Below are 14,806 nucleotides of genomic sequence, written 5' to 3' on the forward strand. Positions count from 1 at the left end.
AAAAAAAAAAAAAAAAGACAGGGAAGAATGAAAAGACCAAAACAGATTTCAGAAGAGACTCTGAAATTTGCTCTTGACCATAAAGAAGCATCTGGTCAAGGATTGATGGCACAGAAAGAATCAAGTCCAACCTGCAATGAAGACACTGACAATGAACAAGGCTCCAGGAATTGATGGGATACACATTGAAATCTTTCAACAAACTCATGCAGCATTAGAGGTGTTAATTTATCTACAAAAAATTTGGAAGACAGTTACCTGGCCTAATTGGAAGAGATCCATTGTTGTGCCCATTCCAAAGAAAAGTGACCCGATGGAATATAGAAATCAAATAATACCATTAATATCACATGCAAATTGTGCTGAATATAATTTTAAAATGGTTACAACAGTACATTGACAGCGAGCTGTCATAATTTCAAGCCAGATTTTGAAGAGGATGTGGAATGAGTGCTATTGTTGCTGACATCAAGTGTATCTTGGCTGAAAGCAGAGTAACAGATGTCACCTTATGCTTTAATGACTATGCAAAGGCATTCAGCTATATGGATCACAACAAACTTTGGATAACATTGTGAGGAATGGGAACTCCACAACACTCCATTTTGCTCATAAGGAACATAGATCAAGAGGCAGGCATTCAACAGGACACGGGGATACTGAATGGAAAGGTATAAACTGGAGTTGTTACCTTTTACCATACTTATTCAATCTGTATGCTGAGCAAATAATCAGAGAAGCTGGATTATATGAAAAAGATGACATATCAAGACTGTAGGAAGACTAAGTAACAGCCTGAGATACGCAGATGATACAATCTGGCTTCCTGTTAAGTGAAGAGAAAATACTTACTGATAAAGATCAAAGACCACAGCCTTCAGTATGGATTGCACCTCAATGTAAAGAAATAAAAAATCCTCACATCTAGGCCAATAAGTAACATCATGATAAATGGAGAAAACATTGAAATTGTCAAAGACTTCATTTTGCTGGGATCAACACTCATGGATCAACACTCATGGAAGCAGGAGTCAAGAAATCAAACAACATATTACATTAGGCAAATCTGCTTCGAAAGACCACTTTAAAGTGTTCAAGACCAAAGATTCTAGTTTGAGGACTAAAGTGTACCTGACCCAAGAATATGGTGTTTCCAACTGCCACATATGCATGTGAGAGTTGGACAATACATAAGACACAGGGATATATACAAGGGCTAAAAGGAATGGAGGTAAATAGTGTTAGATACACAAGAAGAATGAATGCATTTGAATTTTGGTATTGTAGAAGAATATTAAAAGTACCAAAGACTGCCAGAACAACAAACAAATCTGTGTTGGAAAAGGTACAGCCAGAATGCTGTACTTTGTCTTTCATACTTCAGATATGTTATCAGGAGGGACCAGTCCCTAGAGAAGGGCATCATGCTTGGTAAAGTGGAGGGTCAGCAAAAAAGAAGAAATTCCCCCACTCCCCCAAGGAGGTGGAGCGACATAGTGGGAACAGCAATGGTCTCAAAGGTAACAACCATCACTAAGGATGCACAGGACCACACAGTGTTTGATTCTGTTGTACACAGAGTTGCTCTGCGTCAGAACCAACTTGACAGCACCTAACACAACGTAACAACTTGGTAAGACTGCTCAGTAAAAGGCACATATTACCAACATCAAGAATGAGGGAACATCACTATAGATGGTACTAATATTAAAAGGACAACATGGAAATAGTATTAAAACTACACCAGTAAAGTTGACAAATGAAATGAAATATTCCTTAAAAGTCACAGCTAACCAAACCACACAAGAAAATATAGATATATCTTCAATACACCTATATCTATTAATAAAATTGAAGTTTAAAATATTTTTACACGAAAGCTTCAGGATTAGATGGCTTCACTTGTGAATTCTAAGAAAAAAATATACTAACAAAGGTCAAAAACCATAGCCTTCTATATGGACTGCACCTCAAAGTAAAGAAAACAGAAATCATCACAACTGGAACAATAAATAACATCACAGTAAATGGAGAAAAGACTGAAGTTTTCAAAGACTTCATTTTGCTTGGATTCATAATTAACATTCCTGGAAGCAGCACCACAGGGAGGTATGCAAGGGCTAAAAGGAATAGTGTTATATACACAACCTTGGAACAACAGTGTTCTGTGTGTAGATAATGGACAGAAAGAAACACAGTCTAAACGGGTATGGGAGGAAGAGTGGGAGTATACCCCAAAATATATAAGGGTTGAAAGAAGGTATTTGGATATGGTTATTTACCTTTGCTGCAAACACCTATGAATGTGATACAGCAGGCAAAGTGATGCAAACTTCTTAGATATTATCAAATACCTTTATATTTGATTGTCTAATGAGTTGCTGGGCCTGAGAGCTCAGGACCATAGTTTCAGAGGGCACCGTGGTCAACTGATATAATATAGTCCACAAAGACAATGTTCTACATCCTACTTTGGTGAGCAGCATGTGGGATCTTAAAAGTACAACTACTGGTCTATGTGCAGAAGAAAGAAGAGTAAAGCGAATTGATACTTGGAATTAATTAGTCCAATGGACTAACTGTTGTTGTTAAGTACTGTCAAGTCGCTTCATACCCATAGCGACCCTGTATAGGGTTTCCAAGGAGCAGCTGGTGAACTTGAACCACATACCTTGCAGTTCAAATGGCTTTGCAGTCTGGTGCATTAACCCATAGCGCACACCAGGACTAGTAGAATATGTGAATATCAATCTCCACAACTCTAAGATTGGAAGAACTAGATGGTACCCAGCTACCACCGGGCTTACTGGTCAGAAACAGATGGGAGGAACCCAAGGTTATGACCCTCAACCACCTTTCAGGTCTGGCTGGAAAGGAACTCAACCTCATTGCCCAATTTTCAGACAAGCAGTAGATAGGTATATCTTGGGGCAACACCATCAGTAAGGCATGCTCACCATGGAATGGTCAATCATTCAAAATCAGAAGGGCAACATTTACCTTAGGACAGAGTTGAGAAGGATGGGCAGGTGGGTGGAATAGAAACAGGAAGCCCAGGGAGGGTAACTTAGTGCATGGAGGGGGTTGCAGTCATTGAAATGAAAGTATGATTTGTTGAATGTAAAACAGGGTACTGTCTAAAATCTTCACTCAATTCGCAATAAAAATTAAAAAGAAAAAGTCCAACAATGTATTGCATTAGGCAAATGTGCTTCAAAAGACCTTTTTAAACTGTCAAGTAGTTCTGATTCCGAATGACTCTATGTAAGTGAGTAGAAGTGCCTATAGTGCTTCCAAGTTTGTGGAGCTTTATGGAAACAGACTGCCATGTCTTTCTCCCAGTGAGCTACTGGGGGGTTCAAACTGCTGACCTTTCTGTTAGTAACCCAAAGCTTAGCATAGAGAGCCACTAAAGCTTCTGGTGACATTAGGTTTGGCAAAGAATTTTTAAATAGGTCATAAAAAAGCACAAATTATAAAAGGAAAAAAAAAGTTAACAAACTGGCCTTGAAATTTTGAAAGTTAAAATGTACTTCTAAAGACACTGTTACAAAAATAAAAGGCAAGCTACAGACTGGGATAAAATCTTAAAAAACATACAACAAAAGACTTGTAGCTACAATATATTACAACTAATTTATAATAAGACAGACAACCCAATTTTTAAAATGAACAAAATGAGGTAAAAACTAAAGAAATCTGAATTAAGTATGGTCCTTATTTAATCAAAGTGTATTAGAATGATTAAATAATTATAACAAAAGCACCATATTAATGTAGCTATTACTAGTAATCATAGGGGAAATGAAGTACAGAGTTATGGGAAATCTGGACTAGTTTCCTAATTTTTCTATAAATTGAAAATTGTTTTTAAAAATAGAGTCCATTAAATTTTTTTTAACAAACAAAGATTTTTGCAGACGTATTACAAAAGAATATATCAGCGTGGCAAATAAGCATGTGAAAAGATGCTCAACATCATTAATTGTCAATGTAAATTCTGACTCATAGTGACCCTATGTTGACAAGTGCTGCCAAGTCAGTTCTGACTCAGTGACCCTGTACAGGGTTACCAAGGAAGGAGTAGCTGGTAGACTTGAACCGCCAACTTGTGGTCCGCTGTCCAGTGCTTATCCTACAGTGCCACACCAGGACTCCTAATGACCCTATTGTTGTTGTTAAGTGCTGTCCAGTCAGTTCCGACTCACAGCAATGCTGTATAGGGTTTCTAAGGAGAGGCTGGTGACCTTGAACCTACAGGACTGAGTAAAACTGGCCATAGGGTTTTCTAGGCTGGAGTCCTGGTGTGGCGCTGTGGGTTAATGTACTAGACTGCAGAGTTACTCTGAACTAACTCTGAACTAACTCAGTGGCACTTAACAACAACAATGTATATGGAGGAGTCCTGGTGTAGCGCTGTGGGATAAAGCAATGGACCATAAGGTCGCCAATTCAAACTCACCACCTGATCCTTGGAAACCCTATACCGTGTTCACCATGAGTTGGAACCAAATCGACAGCACTCAGTAACAACAACAATGTATAAGGAAGTAGATCTCTATGTCTTTTCTCCTGCAGAACTGTGGGGTGGATTGGAACTGCAAACCTTCTGGTTAGCAGGCAGGTACTTAACCATTTAGCCACCTAGGCTTCTTTCATTAACCATTGTTGTTGTTAAGTGCTATGGAGTCAGTTCCGACCATAGCAACTTTGTATGGGATTTCTAAGGAGCAGCTTGGTGAGTTTGAACTACTGACCTTGCATTTCAAACTGACCTTGATGTTGAGTGCTTATCCTATGGGCACCACATCAAGTCTCTTATTAGGGAAACTACATAAAATACAATTACGTACCCACTACAACATTAACATTTAAAATATTTTTACTACCAAGTGTTTATGGGGATGTGGAACAACTAGAACTCACATACTGCTGATGGGAACATAAATTGATACAAAATTTAGAAAAAATTCTGGCAATTGAATATGTGTATCTTGGTGTGGCGCTGTAGGATAAGCGCTTAATCTCAAGTTTGGTTTGAACCAAGGACCACAATTCAAACTTACCAGCCACTCCTCAGAAACCCTATACAGGGTCACTGTGAGTTGGAATCGACTCAATGACACTTAACAACAACAACAACAATTTAACTAAAATTATATGTCTCATTTGAAGTAATTACAAGTCAAAATGAGAATCAAGGTACAAAAAACTAAATGATATACCTGATAATAAAAGAAAACTTATATACAAATTAGACCCCAAGAAAAAATATTACTATGTATCTTAGAAACTTCCCTCACATAATAAAAGTTATATAAATAGGCCAAAGAATTGAAAAATCAACAGGTTATGACACAGTGATATATTTATCAGAAATCTGAAATAAGTAATATGTGAGAATTCTGATCTCAAAATGTCTACTTGATAGTAAATAATGAGCAATACAAATGCAAAATTATTATCCCACTTGTGTTTAAGTTAATCACCCATACCGCAAGACCTGCTGTCAGAAGTTGTATCTTGATTACACTAAGTTGTTTCTTTTAATAGTGTTGATGGTTTTCTACTAGGCTGTTCACACATGAAGTCCTTATTACTTCAATTTATAAGATGGCTGACTAGAATTAGGGATGTAATCTGTTGTCATGGAAACCAGTCTTTCTTTCTACTTTTCTATGTGTGTGCCAACAGAGAGACCAAATCTACAACCAGAATTTGAGTCAGTAATTCTTGACATATATGGTGATACTTCAGTTTTTTTTTCAAAATTCCTTTAAAAGGTACCAAATTGCAAATACTAATCTAATAACATGTGAATTACTGACAGTGTACTAAATTGGAAATAGTATTCTAATAACATGCTAGTTATTGACAAGTGTGTAAAGATGGCTGTACTTTATACTCTGTTCATTTGGTAACTTCTAATAATAAATCCTAGTCATCATGCCATTATTCATGACCATTGGATTGATTATACAACATAAAATAGCTCATAGATGCTATTCTACAGTGAAAGATCTCTTAACATATTTGCCTCTGTTAAATATTTCGGAGACTTTATCAGGGACACATTTAGTTGACATTTATGAAATTGAGTACCATTTTTGAATTCCAGTTCTATGCCAACTCATCTGTCATTCTGTCATACTGTGGTGGTATGCATGTTACTGTAATACTGGAAGCTACGCCACTGGTATTTTAAATACAGGTTTGAGTGAAGTTTCCAGACTAAGGCAGACTAGGACGAAGAGGTGGACTACTTTTGTTTAGTTACTGAAAACCTTATGAACAGCAGCAGAACATTGTCAGATACACTGTCAAAAGATGAAAACATTATGAACAGCAGCAGAACGTTGTCAGATACACCGTCAAAAGATGAAAACATTATGAACAGAAGCAGGACATTGTCAGATACACCGTCAAAAGATGAAAACCTTATGAACAGCAGCAGGACATTGTCAGATACAGTGCCCAAAGATGAGCCCCCTTCAGAGTGGAAGACACTCAGAATACGACTGGGGAAGAGCTACTGGCTCAAAGTACAGTGGACCATAACGATGTGAACAAAGCAAAGCTTCGGGTCCTTTATTTGCAAAATGAGAAAAAAAAATGCAAACATTCATTAATAATTAGACCATAGAATGTACAATGTATGAACCTAGGAAAATTAGAAGTTGTCAAAAACGAAATGGACCCTCTCATGAAGATCAATATCCTAGGCATTAGTGAGCTGAAATGAACAGGTATTGGCCATTTGGAATTAGACCATCATGTGGTCCAATATGCTGGGAACAACAAATTGAAAAGAATGGTGTCACATTCATTGTCAAAAAGAACATTGCATGATCTTTCAAGATCTGTCTTGAAGTACTTACAATGTCTATGATAGAATAATATTCATGTGCCTAAAAGGAAGAACAGTTAATACCACTAATGTTGAAATTTACATACCAACCACTAACACCGGTGATGCTGAAGATTTATACCAACTTCTTCAGTTTGAAATTGATCACACATGCAATCAAAATGTATTGAAGATTACTGGTGGTTGGAATGTGAAAGATGAAAACAAAGAGGAAGGATTAATAGTTGGAAAATATGGACTTGGTAACAGAAATGATGCTGGCGGTCACATGACAGAATTTTGCAAACCAATTACTTATTCATTAAAAATACATTTTTTCAACCAACAGTTTATGGACCTCAGCAGATGGAATACACAGGAATCAAATTGATTATACCTGTGGGAAGACACAGTGGGCAAGCTCAATAATATCAGCCAAAATAAGGCTAGAGCAGACTGTAGAACAGATCACTACATGCTCACATGCAAGTTCAGGCTGAAGCTGAAGAAGAAGAAAAAAAGTCCACGAGAGCCAAATATATCCCACCTGAATGTAGAGACAATCTCAAGAGATTTGATGCATAGACACTGATGGCCGAAGACCAGAAAAGATGTGGGATGACATCAAGAACATCACAGGAAGAAGGTAAAAGGTCATTAAAAAGACAAGAAACAAAGACAAGACCAAATGGGTATCAGAACAGACTCTGAAACTTACTCTTGAGTGTAGAAAAGCTAAAGCAAATGGAAATAAGGAAGTAGCAGAGTTCAACAGAAAATTCCAAAGGGCAGCTTGAGAAATATTATAATGAACCATGCAAAGACCTGGCGTTAAAAAACCAAAAGGGAAGAACACACTCAGCATTTCCCAAACTGAGAAAACAACAAAAAATTCAAGCTTCAACTTGAAATATTATTAAAGGATTCTAAGAGGTCTGATAGTGTAGTGGTTACGAATCGGGTTGTGAACCACAAGGTCGGCAGCTCAAAACCACCAGTTGTTCCACGGGAGAAAGATAAGGCTTTCTGCTCCAGTAAAGATTTACGGCCTTGGAAACCCTGTACAGGGTCGCTATGAGTCGGAACCGACTCCACAGCACATAACAACAACAACAAGAGGTCTGGTAGCATACTGGTTAAAAGTTGGGCAGCTAACCTCAAGGTGAGCATTTGGAAACTACCAGCGGTTCTGTGGGAGAAAGATGAGGCTTTCTGCGTGCGTCAAGATTTACAACTTCAGAAACCCTATACAGGGTGTCGCTATGAGTCAGAACCAACTCCACGGCACATAACCACCACCACCATCAAGAGCAAAATGAGATGGAAAGGATACACAGAGTCACTGTACCGAAAGGGATGATATTCAACCATTTCAAGAAGCAGCACCTGATCAGGACCTGACAGTAATGAAGGAAGAAGTCCAAGCCGCATAGAAGGTACTGGTGAAAAACATGGCTCCAGGAGTTCACAGAATACACACTGAAACATTTCAACAAACTGATGAAGCACTGGAGGCACTTGAACATTTGGCCTTGCAGTCCAGTGCTTATCCTACAGTGGCACCAGGGTTCATTTAGTATGGTGTTGTTGTTGTTGTTGAGTTGGTTCCAATTCATAGTGACCCTGTATAGGGTTTTCGAGGAGTGGCTGGTGAGTTTGAACCACCAATCTTGTGGTTCAAACTGACCTTGAGGTCAAGTTCTGATCCTATAGCACCGCACCAGGACTCCAGCATGTAATATGTTGTTATTTGTTATTAGGTGCTCCCCAGTTGATTCTGACTCATAGCGACCCTGTATAGGGTTTCCGAGGAGCAGCTGGTGAATTTGAACTTGCAGTCAAGTGCATTATCCTGCAGCAACACACCAGGTCTCCTCCATATAGTATACTGTTGTTAAGTGCCATTGAGTCAATCCTGACCCACAGCGACCCTTTATAGGATTTCTGAGGAGCGGCTGGTGATCTTGAACCATCAACCTTGCGGTTCAAAATGACTTTGCAGTCCAGCATATTAACCCACAGCGCCACACCAGAACTCTGCATATAGTATGTTGTTGTTGTCGAGTCAGTTCCAACCCATAGCAACTCCCAACCTTGCAGTTCAAACGGACTTTGAAAGCCAGCACATTAACCCACAGTACCACACCAGGATTCCCTGCATATATAGAAATAGCCACCAATAAATACTTTTTGAATGAAGAAAATGAATGAATCCTTCAAAGAGTTGTGCTGTCACCAAGGGAATGGAATACAATCTTAACGTATTTTAAACATATATAATGATACTGAATATATTTCTTCTGAAAAGAGAAATGTTCATTGTGACATCAAAAATTTAAAGCTATTATTTTTAAAATTTCCTTTAAAGGAAGTTATCAAAGGTGATCACTTTAAAAAGTATTCAATTGATCCATACCTTGTTATTTTGCCTTAATTTACTTAACTCTAATTTATGCTTTTCTGCTTCTTCTAGAGCTCTGTTCAGACGAACTTCTATGGCACTTTGACTAGTGGCAGCTTGTTTCTGTAGTCTTCTTTTATCTTCTAACTCCTGTAGAGTGAAAAAAGATATAGGACATTTATAAATATATCTAACCTTTTCATTATTTGGTAACATTTTCCATTTCCATATTCCATGCTTTGTCCCAAGTTTCTTGTATCAGAAAGTAAACAAATAGCATCTGAATGTAAAGGCCAGAGGCAACACTAAGTGCTGGTGGTCTCACATTGCTGGTGGTGTTGTACGTGCTCTCGAGTTGGTTCTGGGTTTCCGAGGGGCAGCTCGTAAGTTTGAACCACTGACCTTGTGATACATCCGACCTTGCAGTTCAGTGTTTCTCCTACAGTGTCACACCAGGACTCCATTGGTATTATTAGGAAGACAAATCCTAATACTGTAATCATGAAGTAGGTTTTCAAATTACTTATTTGGAATTTTCTGCCTCCGTTTATGAACCCCAATGTATAGTACACAGGTTCTTTATATTTTTCTTATGAGCAACTTTTTGTATTTGTAGCTCTTTCTTTAGGAACCTCCAAAATACCAATGTAAGACACAAATAAGCTCTCTCATGAAGGCTGTTTTTTAATTGACCTGCTAATGTATATTATTTTAGAAAATTTTAGTTAACTACTTGCATTCTCGCCTTATTGTTGTTGGTTGTTGTTAACTGTCATCAAGTCAGTTCCAACCCATAGTGATCCTGTATAGGGTTTCTGAGGAGCAGCTGGTGAGACTGAACCACCAACCTTCTGTTCAAACAGACTTTGCAGTGCATTAACCCATAGCACCTCACCAGGATTCCATTCACCTTATAGAACATCTCAATTTTGAGCAGAAATAATAGATCTTATGTATGATTTTCCATGCCTTGGAATAGGTTTAAACTTACATTTTACAAATATTCTAAGTGATAGTGCTACAGAGTCTGCAGGCCATACTTGGAGAAACACAAAACTAGAGGATAAACTCAAAAAACCCCACTACAATCTGCTGCCTGTCGACCAGCCTCATCTCCAGCCATGTTAACTTTTAGCAAAATCAGCAGTACTTGGATCTCTCCCAAACAGCCTCTGAACCTTTGTTCTTGCTTCTCCTTTTGCATGGATCTTTCCCTATTCATGTATTGTTGTTGTTGTTGTTAGGTGCCATCAAGTTGGTACCGACTCATAGCGACCTTATGCACAGCAGAACAAAACACTACCCGATCCTGGGCCAACCTCACTACTATTGCCACACTTGAGTCCATCGATGCTGCCACTTGGCCAATCCATCTCTTTATGGGTCTTCCTCTTTTTCTCTGACCCTCCACCTTACCAAACATGATATCCTTTTCCCGTCACTGGAGGGTCCCCATAAAGTCACTGGCAGCTAACAGCAGCAGCACCCACTTGTCCTTTTACAGATGGCTTCGGCTTCTTCAGGAGGCCTCCCCTGTCTGAGAACTGCCATCCCCCTGCTCCTCCCCCTTCATCAATTGGATAAGACATCCTTTCTTCAGAACTATAATACCTGGTACACACATATCATAGTACCTTCTGTGTGGTATTAAAACCATCAATTTATTTCAATTCCACCACTACAGGGCAAGCCTACTGAGGCAAGGAACTGTCTTAATTTCTGTATCCCCAGCCCTTCAGTGGCATCTAAGAGACACTAACGACATGTTTATTGAACTGAATGTATTCTGTACTGCATAATTTCTTATTTGCATTACCTACAAAGCCCACTAGTAGAGGTGGTTATGTGCCGCAGAGTCAGTTCCGACTCATAGTGACCCTGCAGAGGGTTTTTGAGGCTGTAAATCTGTACAGGAGCAGAAAGTCTCATCTTTCTCCCGTGGAGCAACTGGTAGTTTTGAACTGCTGACCTTGAGGTTAGCAGCCCAACTCATAACCACTACACTACCAGAGCTCCTTACAAAGCCTAGTAAAGTGCCTTATATAAAGCAGTTCTGCAGGAGAAAGATGAGACTTTCTGCTCCCGTGAAGATTTACAGCCTCGGAAACCCTATACAGAGTCACTATGAGTTGGAACTGACTCCACGGCACATAACGACCACCATTCAATAAATATTGTGAAATTTCAATGATGCAAACAAGAATGCAGTTGCCTGACTTCTTTTTATAATATTTCTTTCTCTTGCATTATCACTACATTTTATTTGAAAACTGATCTCCCTGGCTCTGAGTAATTAAGGGGAAAAACAAAGCAAAACAAAACAAAACACATGCTGCTCTTTATGTAGGTTTCTAAACAAATTAAACAGTGTATGGCTACCATCTGCCATCACCAGCCTTCTTCCCAGCTTTGTGGGTGGTAGCTACATAAGAGCAAGCCTAATTTATCTCACTGTTCCCATCAGAAAGGCAAAGATTCTCATTAGCAACAAAGTCCACATCCTTGTTGTCTCCTTCCTGCCTCCTCTCATAGGACTTGGAAATGAATCTTCTTTGCCCTCGCTTTCCTACTGCTGACTTTGTAATGGACTTCACAGAAAAATGAAAACCATCTTTACCACAAGGTGTCGCTGAATCAATCCTCCCATCTTGGGAGAAGTGAAACTAAAAAGACAGACTGAAGAACTGAAAGTAAAAAATCAAGTTTTTCTCCATGAGTAAATCCACTAAAAGAGAAACCCTTATCAGAAAACTGAAAACATTTCAATCACACTCCCGCAGGTACCTTTTAAAAAGTACAGATAAGATACCAAAATTGCATCCTGCAAAGAAAATAAATCTAGTAATCTTTTAAATCTCCAACTCTGAATTTTACTTTTAAAAAATTTAACTTAAAAAACCAAATACTGTGAGATGCAAGAGGAAATAATTTACTATGCTCTCGTAATTATTAAGGCATTTATTCCTAAAAAGAATGGAGGATGGGGTAGAGAAAAGGAATGGAAATATGAAGATGAACATAAAATATAGAAAACTCTATAAGCTCTACCATAATTCAAATGAAAAATAAATTAGACATAGATAGAGAAATGATCAGAAAAGGGTCCAGAAACAAGTGGCTATAGACTGGAGTCAGAAAACCTGTCAGTGTTTTCATGTGAGATTGGGAATACACTGTTTTTAATCAAATATGCATGCAAAAACTGGACGGTGAAAAACGACTGATGTCTTTGAATTATGGTGTTGGTGAAGAATACTGAATATACTACGGACTACTGCCAGACAAGCTAACAAATCTGTCTTCGAAAAAGTACAGTCGGAATGTTCCTTAGAAGAGGGGATGGTCTTATGTACTTTGAGCATATTGTCAGGAAGGTCCAGTCCCTGGAGAAGAACACCATGCTTGGTGAAGTAGATGGTCAGAGAAAAAGAGGAAGACACTCAATGAGATGGAACGACACAGTGGCTGCGATGTGGACTCAAACAACAATTGTGAAGATGGTACAGGATTGGGCAGAGTTTCATTCTGTTGTATATACAGTCGCTACGAGTCGGAATCAACTCGATGGCAACTAATAAAAAACAGGTTTCATGGAGACCCTGGGTGGCTCAAATGATTAAGTACTCAATTACTAGGCAAAAGGTTGGAATTTCACACCCATTCAAAGGCACTTCAAAAAATAATCTTAGTGATCTGCTTCAGAAAGGTCATAACCTTGAAATCTCTACGGACTAGTTCTACTCTTCACATATGGGTCACCATGAGTTGGAACTGATGCCACAGCAACTAACAACAGTAATAGGTTTTATAAGAGGGGACTTCAGAAAGTTCATGGAAAAATTAAATGAAAAGATCATGGAAAATGTCCACAAACTTATTGAAACCCCTTGTCTTAGTTATCTAGTGTTGTTATAACAGAAATACAAGTGGATGTCTTTAACAACCAGAAATTTATTGTTTCACAGTTTAAGAGGCTAGAATAGTTCAAATTCAGAGCAATGGCTCTGGAGAAAGGTCCTGGTCTCCTTTCAACATCGTTAAGCCCAGTGTTCCTTGGAGATCTCCAGACATCTTAGCCATCAATCTTCCCCTGAATCTAGGAGCTTCATAATGCAATGACCCCAGATCCAAATGATTCACTCTACTCCTGGCTCTTCTGTCTTGATGGTAGTAGGTTCCTCTTTATCTGCTCAAGTCTTGTATCTTTATCAAAAGGTCTTACATGATATACCCTTGGGAATCTCCCATAAATCAGGTAAGAGTGGTGGTGGGACAAAGGTGGTGTATCCCACCTTTAATTCTCATGTTCTATCACATCAGATCACATCATGGGGGACAATTACATTTCAACTGCCAAACCACCCCTGCGAATCCAGGCCCAGGCAAGTTGACACAAAACTTAAACTATCACACACAGTCATTTTTGAATTATCTTCAGCAAAATCTTGCTTGCATGGCATATTGATGATATTGTCTGATGATTTCCACATTCTGTTGCATCACCTCTCTTTGGAATGGGCACAGATATGGATCGCTTCCAGTCAGTTGGCCAGCTAGTTGTCTTCTAAATTTCTTGGCTTAGATGAGTGCCTCCAGTGCTTCATCAGTTTGTTGAAAGATTTCAATTTCATTCCATCAATTCCCAGAGCCTTGTTCTTTGCCAATATGTTCAATGTGCACCTTAGACTACTTCCTTCAGTGTCAGTGACTCTTGATCATATGCTACCTCTTGAATTGGTTGAACATAGAATCCTTCAATACTCAAAGGCGAGGATTTTGTTTTCTTTACAATGAGGTGCAAACCATACCAAAGGCTGTGGTCTTTGATCTTCATCAATAAGTATTTTAAGTCCTCCTTGCTTAAAGCAAGGTTGTATCATCTGCATACTGCAGGTTGCTAATGAGTCTTCTTCCAATCCTGATGAGTTTTTCTTCAAATAATCCAGTTTCTTGGATTATCTGCTCAGCATACAGACTGAATAAGTATGGTGAAAGAATACAACCCTGGCACATACCTTTCCTAGTTGTAAACCAGTCAACGTTCCCTTGCTCTGTTCAAACAAGTGCCTCCTGGTCTATGGAGAGGATCCTCATGAACACAATTAAGTGTTCTGGAATACTCATTCTCTACAATGCTGTCCATAGTTGGTCATGATCCACATAGCAAAAGCCTTTGTGTAATCAATAAAGCACAGGTAAACATCTTTCTGGTATTCTCTGCTTTCAGCCAAGATCCATCTGACATCAGCAATGATATCCCTCATTCCATGTCCTCTTCTAAATCCAACCTGAACCTCTGAAAGTTCTCTGTCAATGTAGGGTTTGAATTTTTTCTTTAGTTCCCTCAGCTTGCGGAATGCTGAGCATGTTTTCCCCTTTTTGTTTTCTACCTCCAGGTCTTTACACATTGTATTATAACAGTTATCATATTAAAAAATCACCGAGGAGGACAGTATGGCTTTAACTGAGTGAAAAGAGACACAGTGGTAGAAGGTCTTGAGGTAGGCGAGTAGAAAAACTTAAGTGGACTTTGTAAACAAATCAGGGCAAAGAATGTG

General features: G+C 38.7%; 1 protein-coding gene across 1 annotated transcript in view; it reads right to left on the reverse strand.

Annotated features, from left to right (window-relative positions):
- The window catches only part of TEX9 (testis expressed 9), a 46,780-nt gene that overhangs the window by 4,945 nt on the left and 27,029 nt on the right, over positions 1-14,806 (reverse strand). Inside the window, exon 10 of the mRNA XM_006831617.1 lies at positions 9,264-9,398. Within this exon, the coding sequence (XP_006831680.1) occupies positions 9,264-9,398 (135 nt within the window). The remainder of the gene's footprint in view (positions 1-9,263; positions 9,399-14,806) is intronic.

Source organism: Chrysochloris asiatica, unplaced genomic scaffold, assembly GCF_000296735.1.
Source record: "Chrysochloris asiatica unplaced genomic scaffold, ChrAsi1.0 scaffold00004, whole genome shotgun sequence".
Classification (NCBI taxonomy): Eukaryota; Metazoa; Chordata; class Mammalia; order Afrosoricida; family Chrysochloridae; genus Chrysochloris; species Chrysochloris asiatica.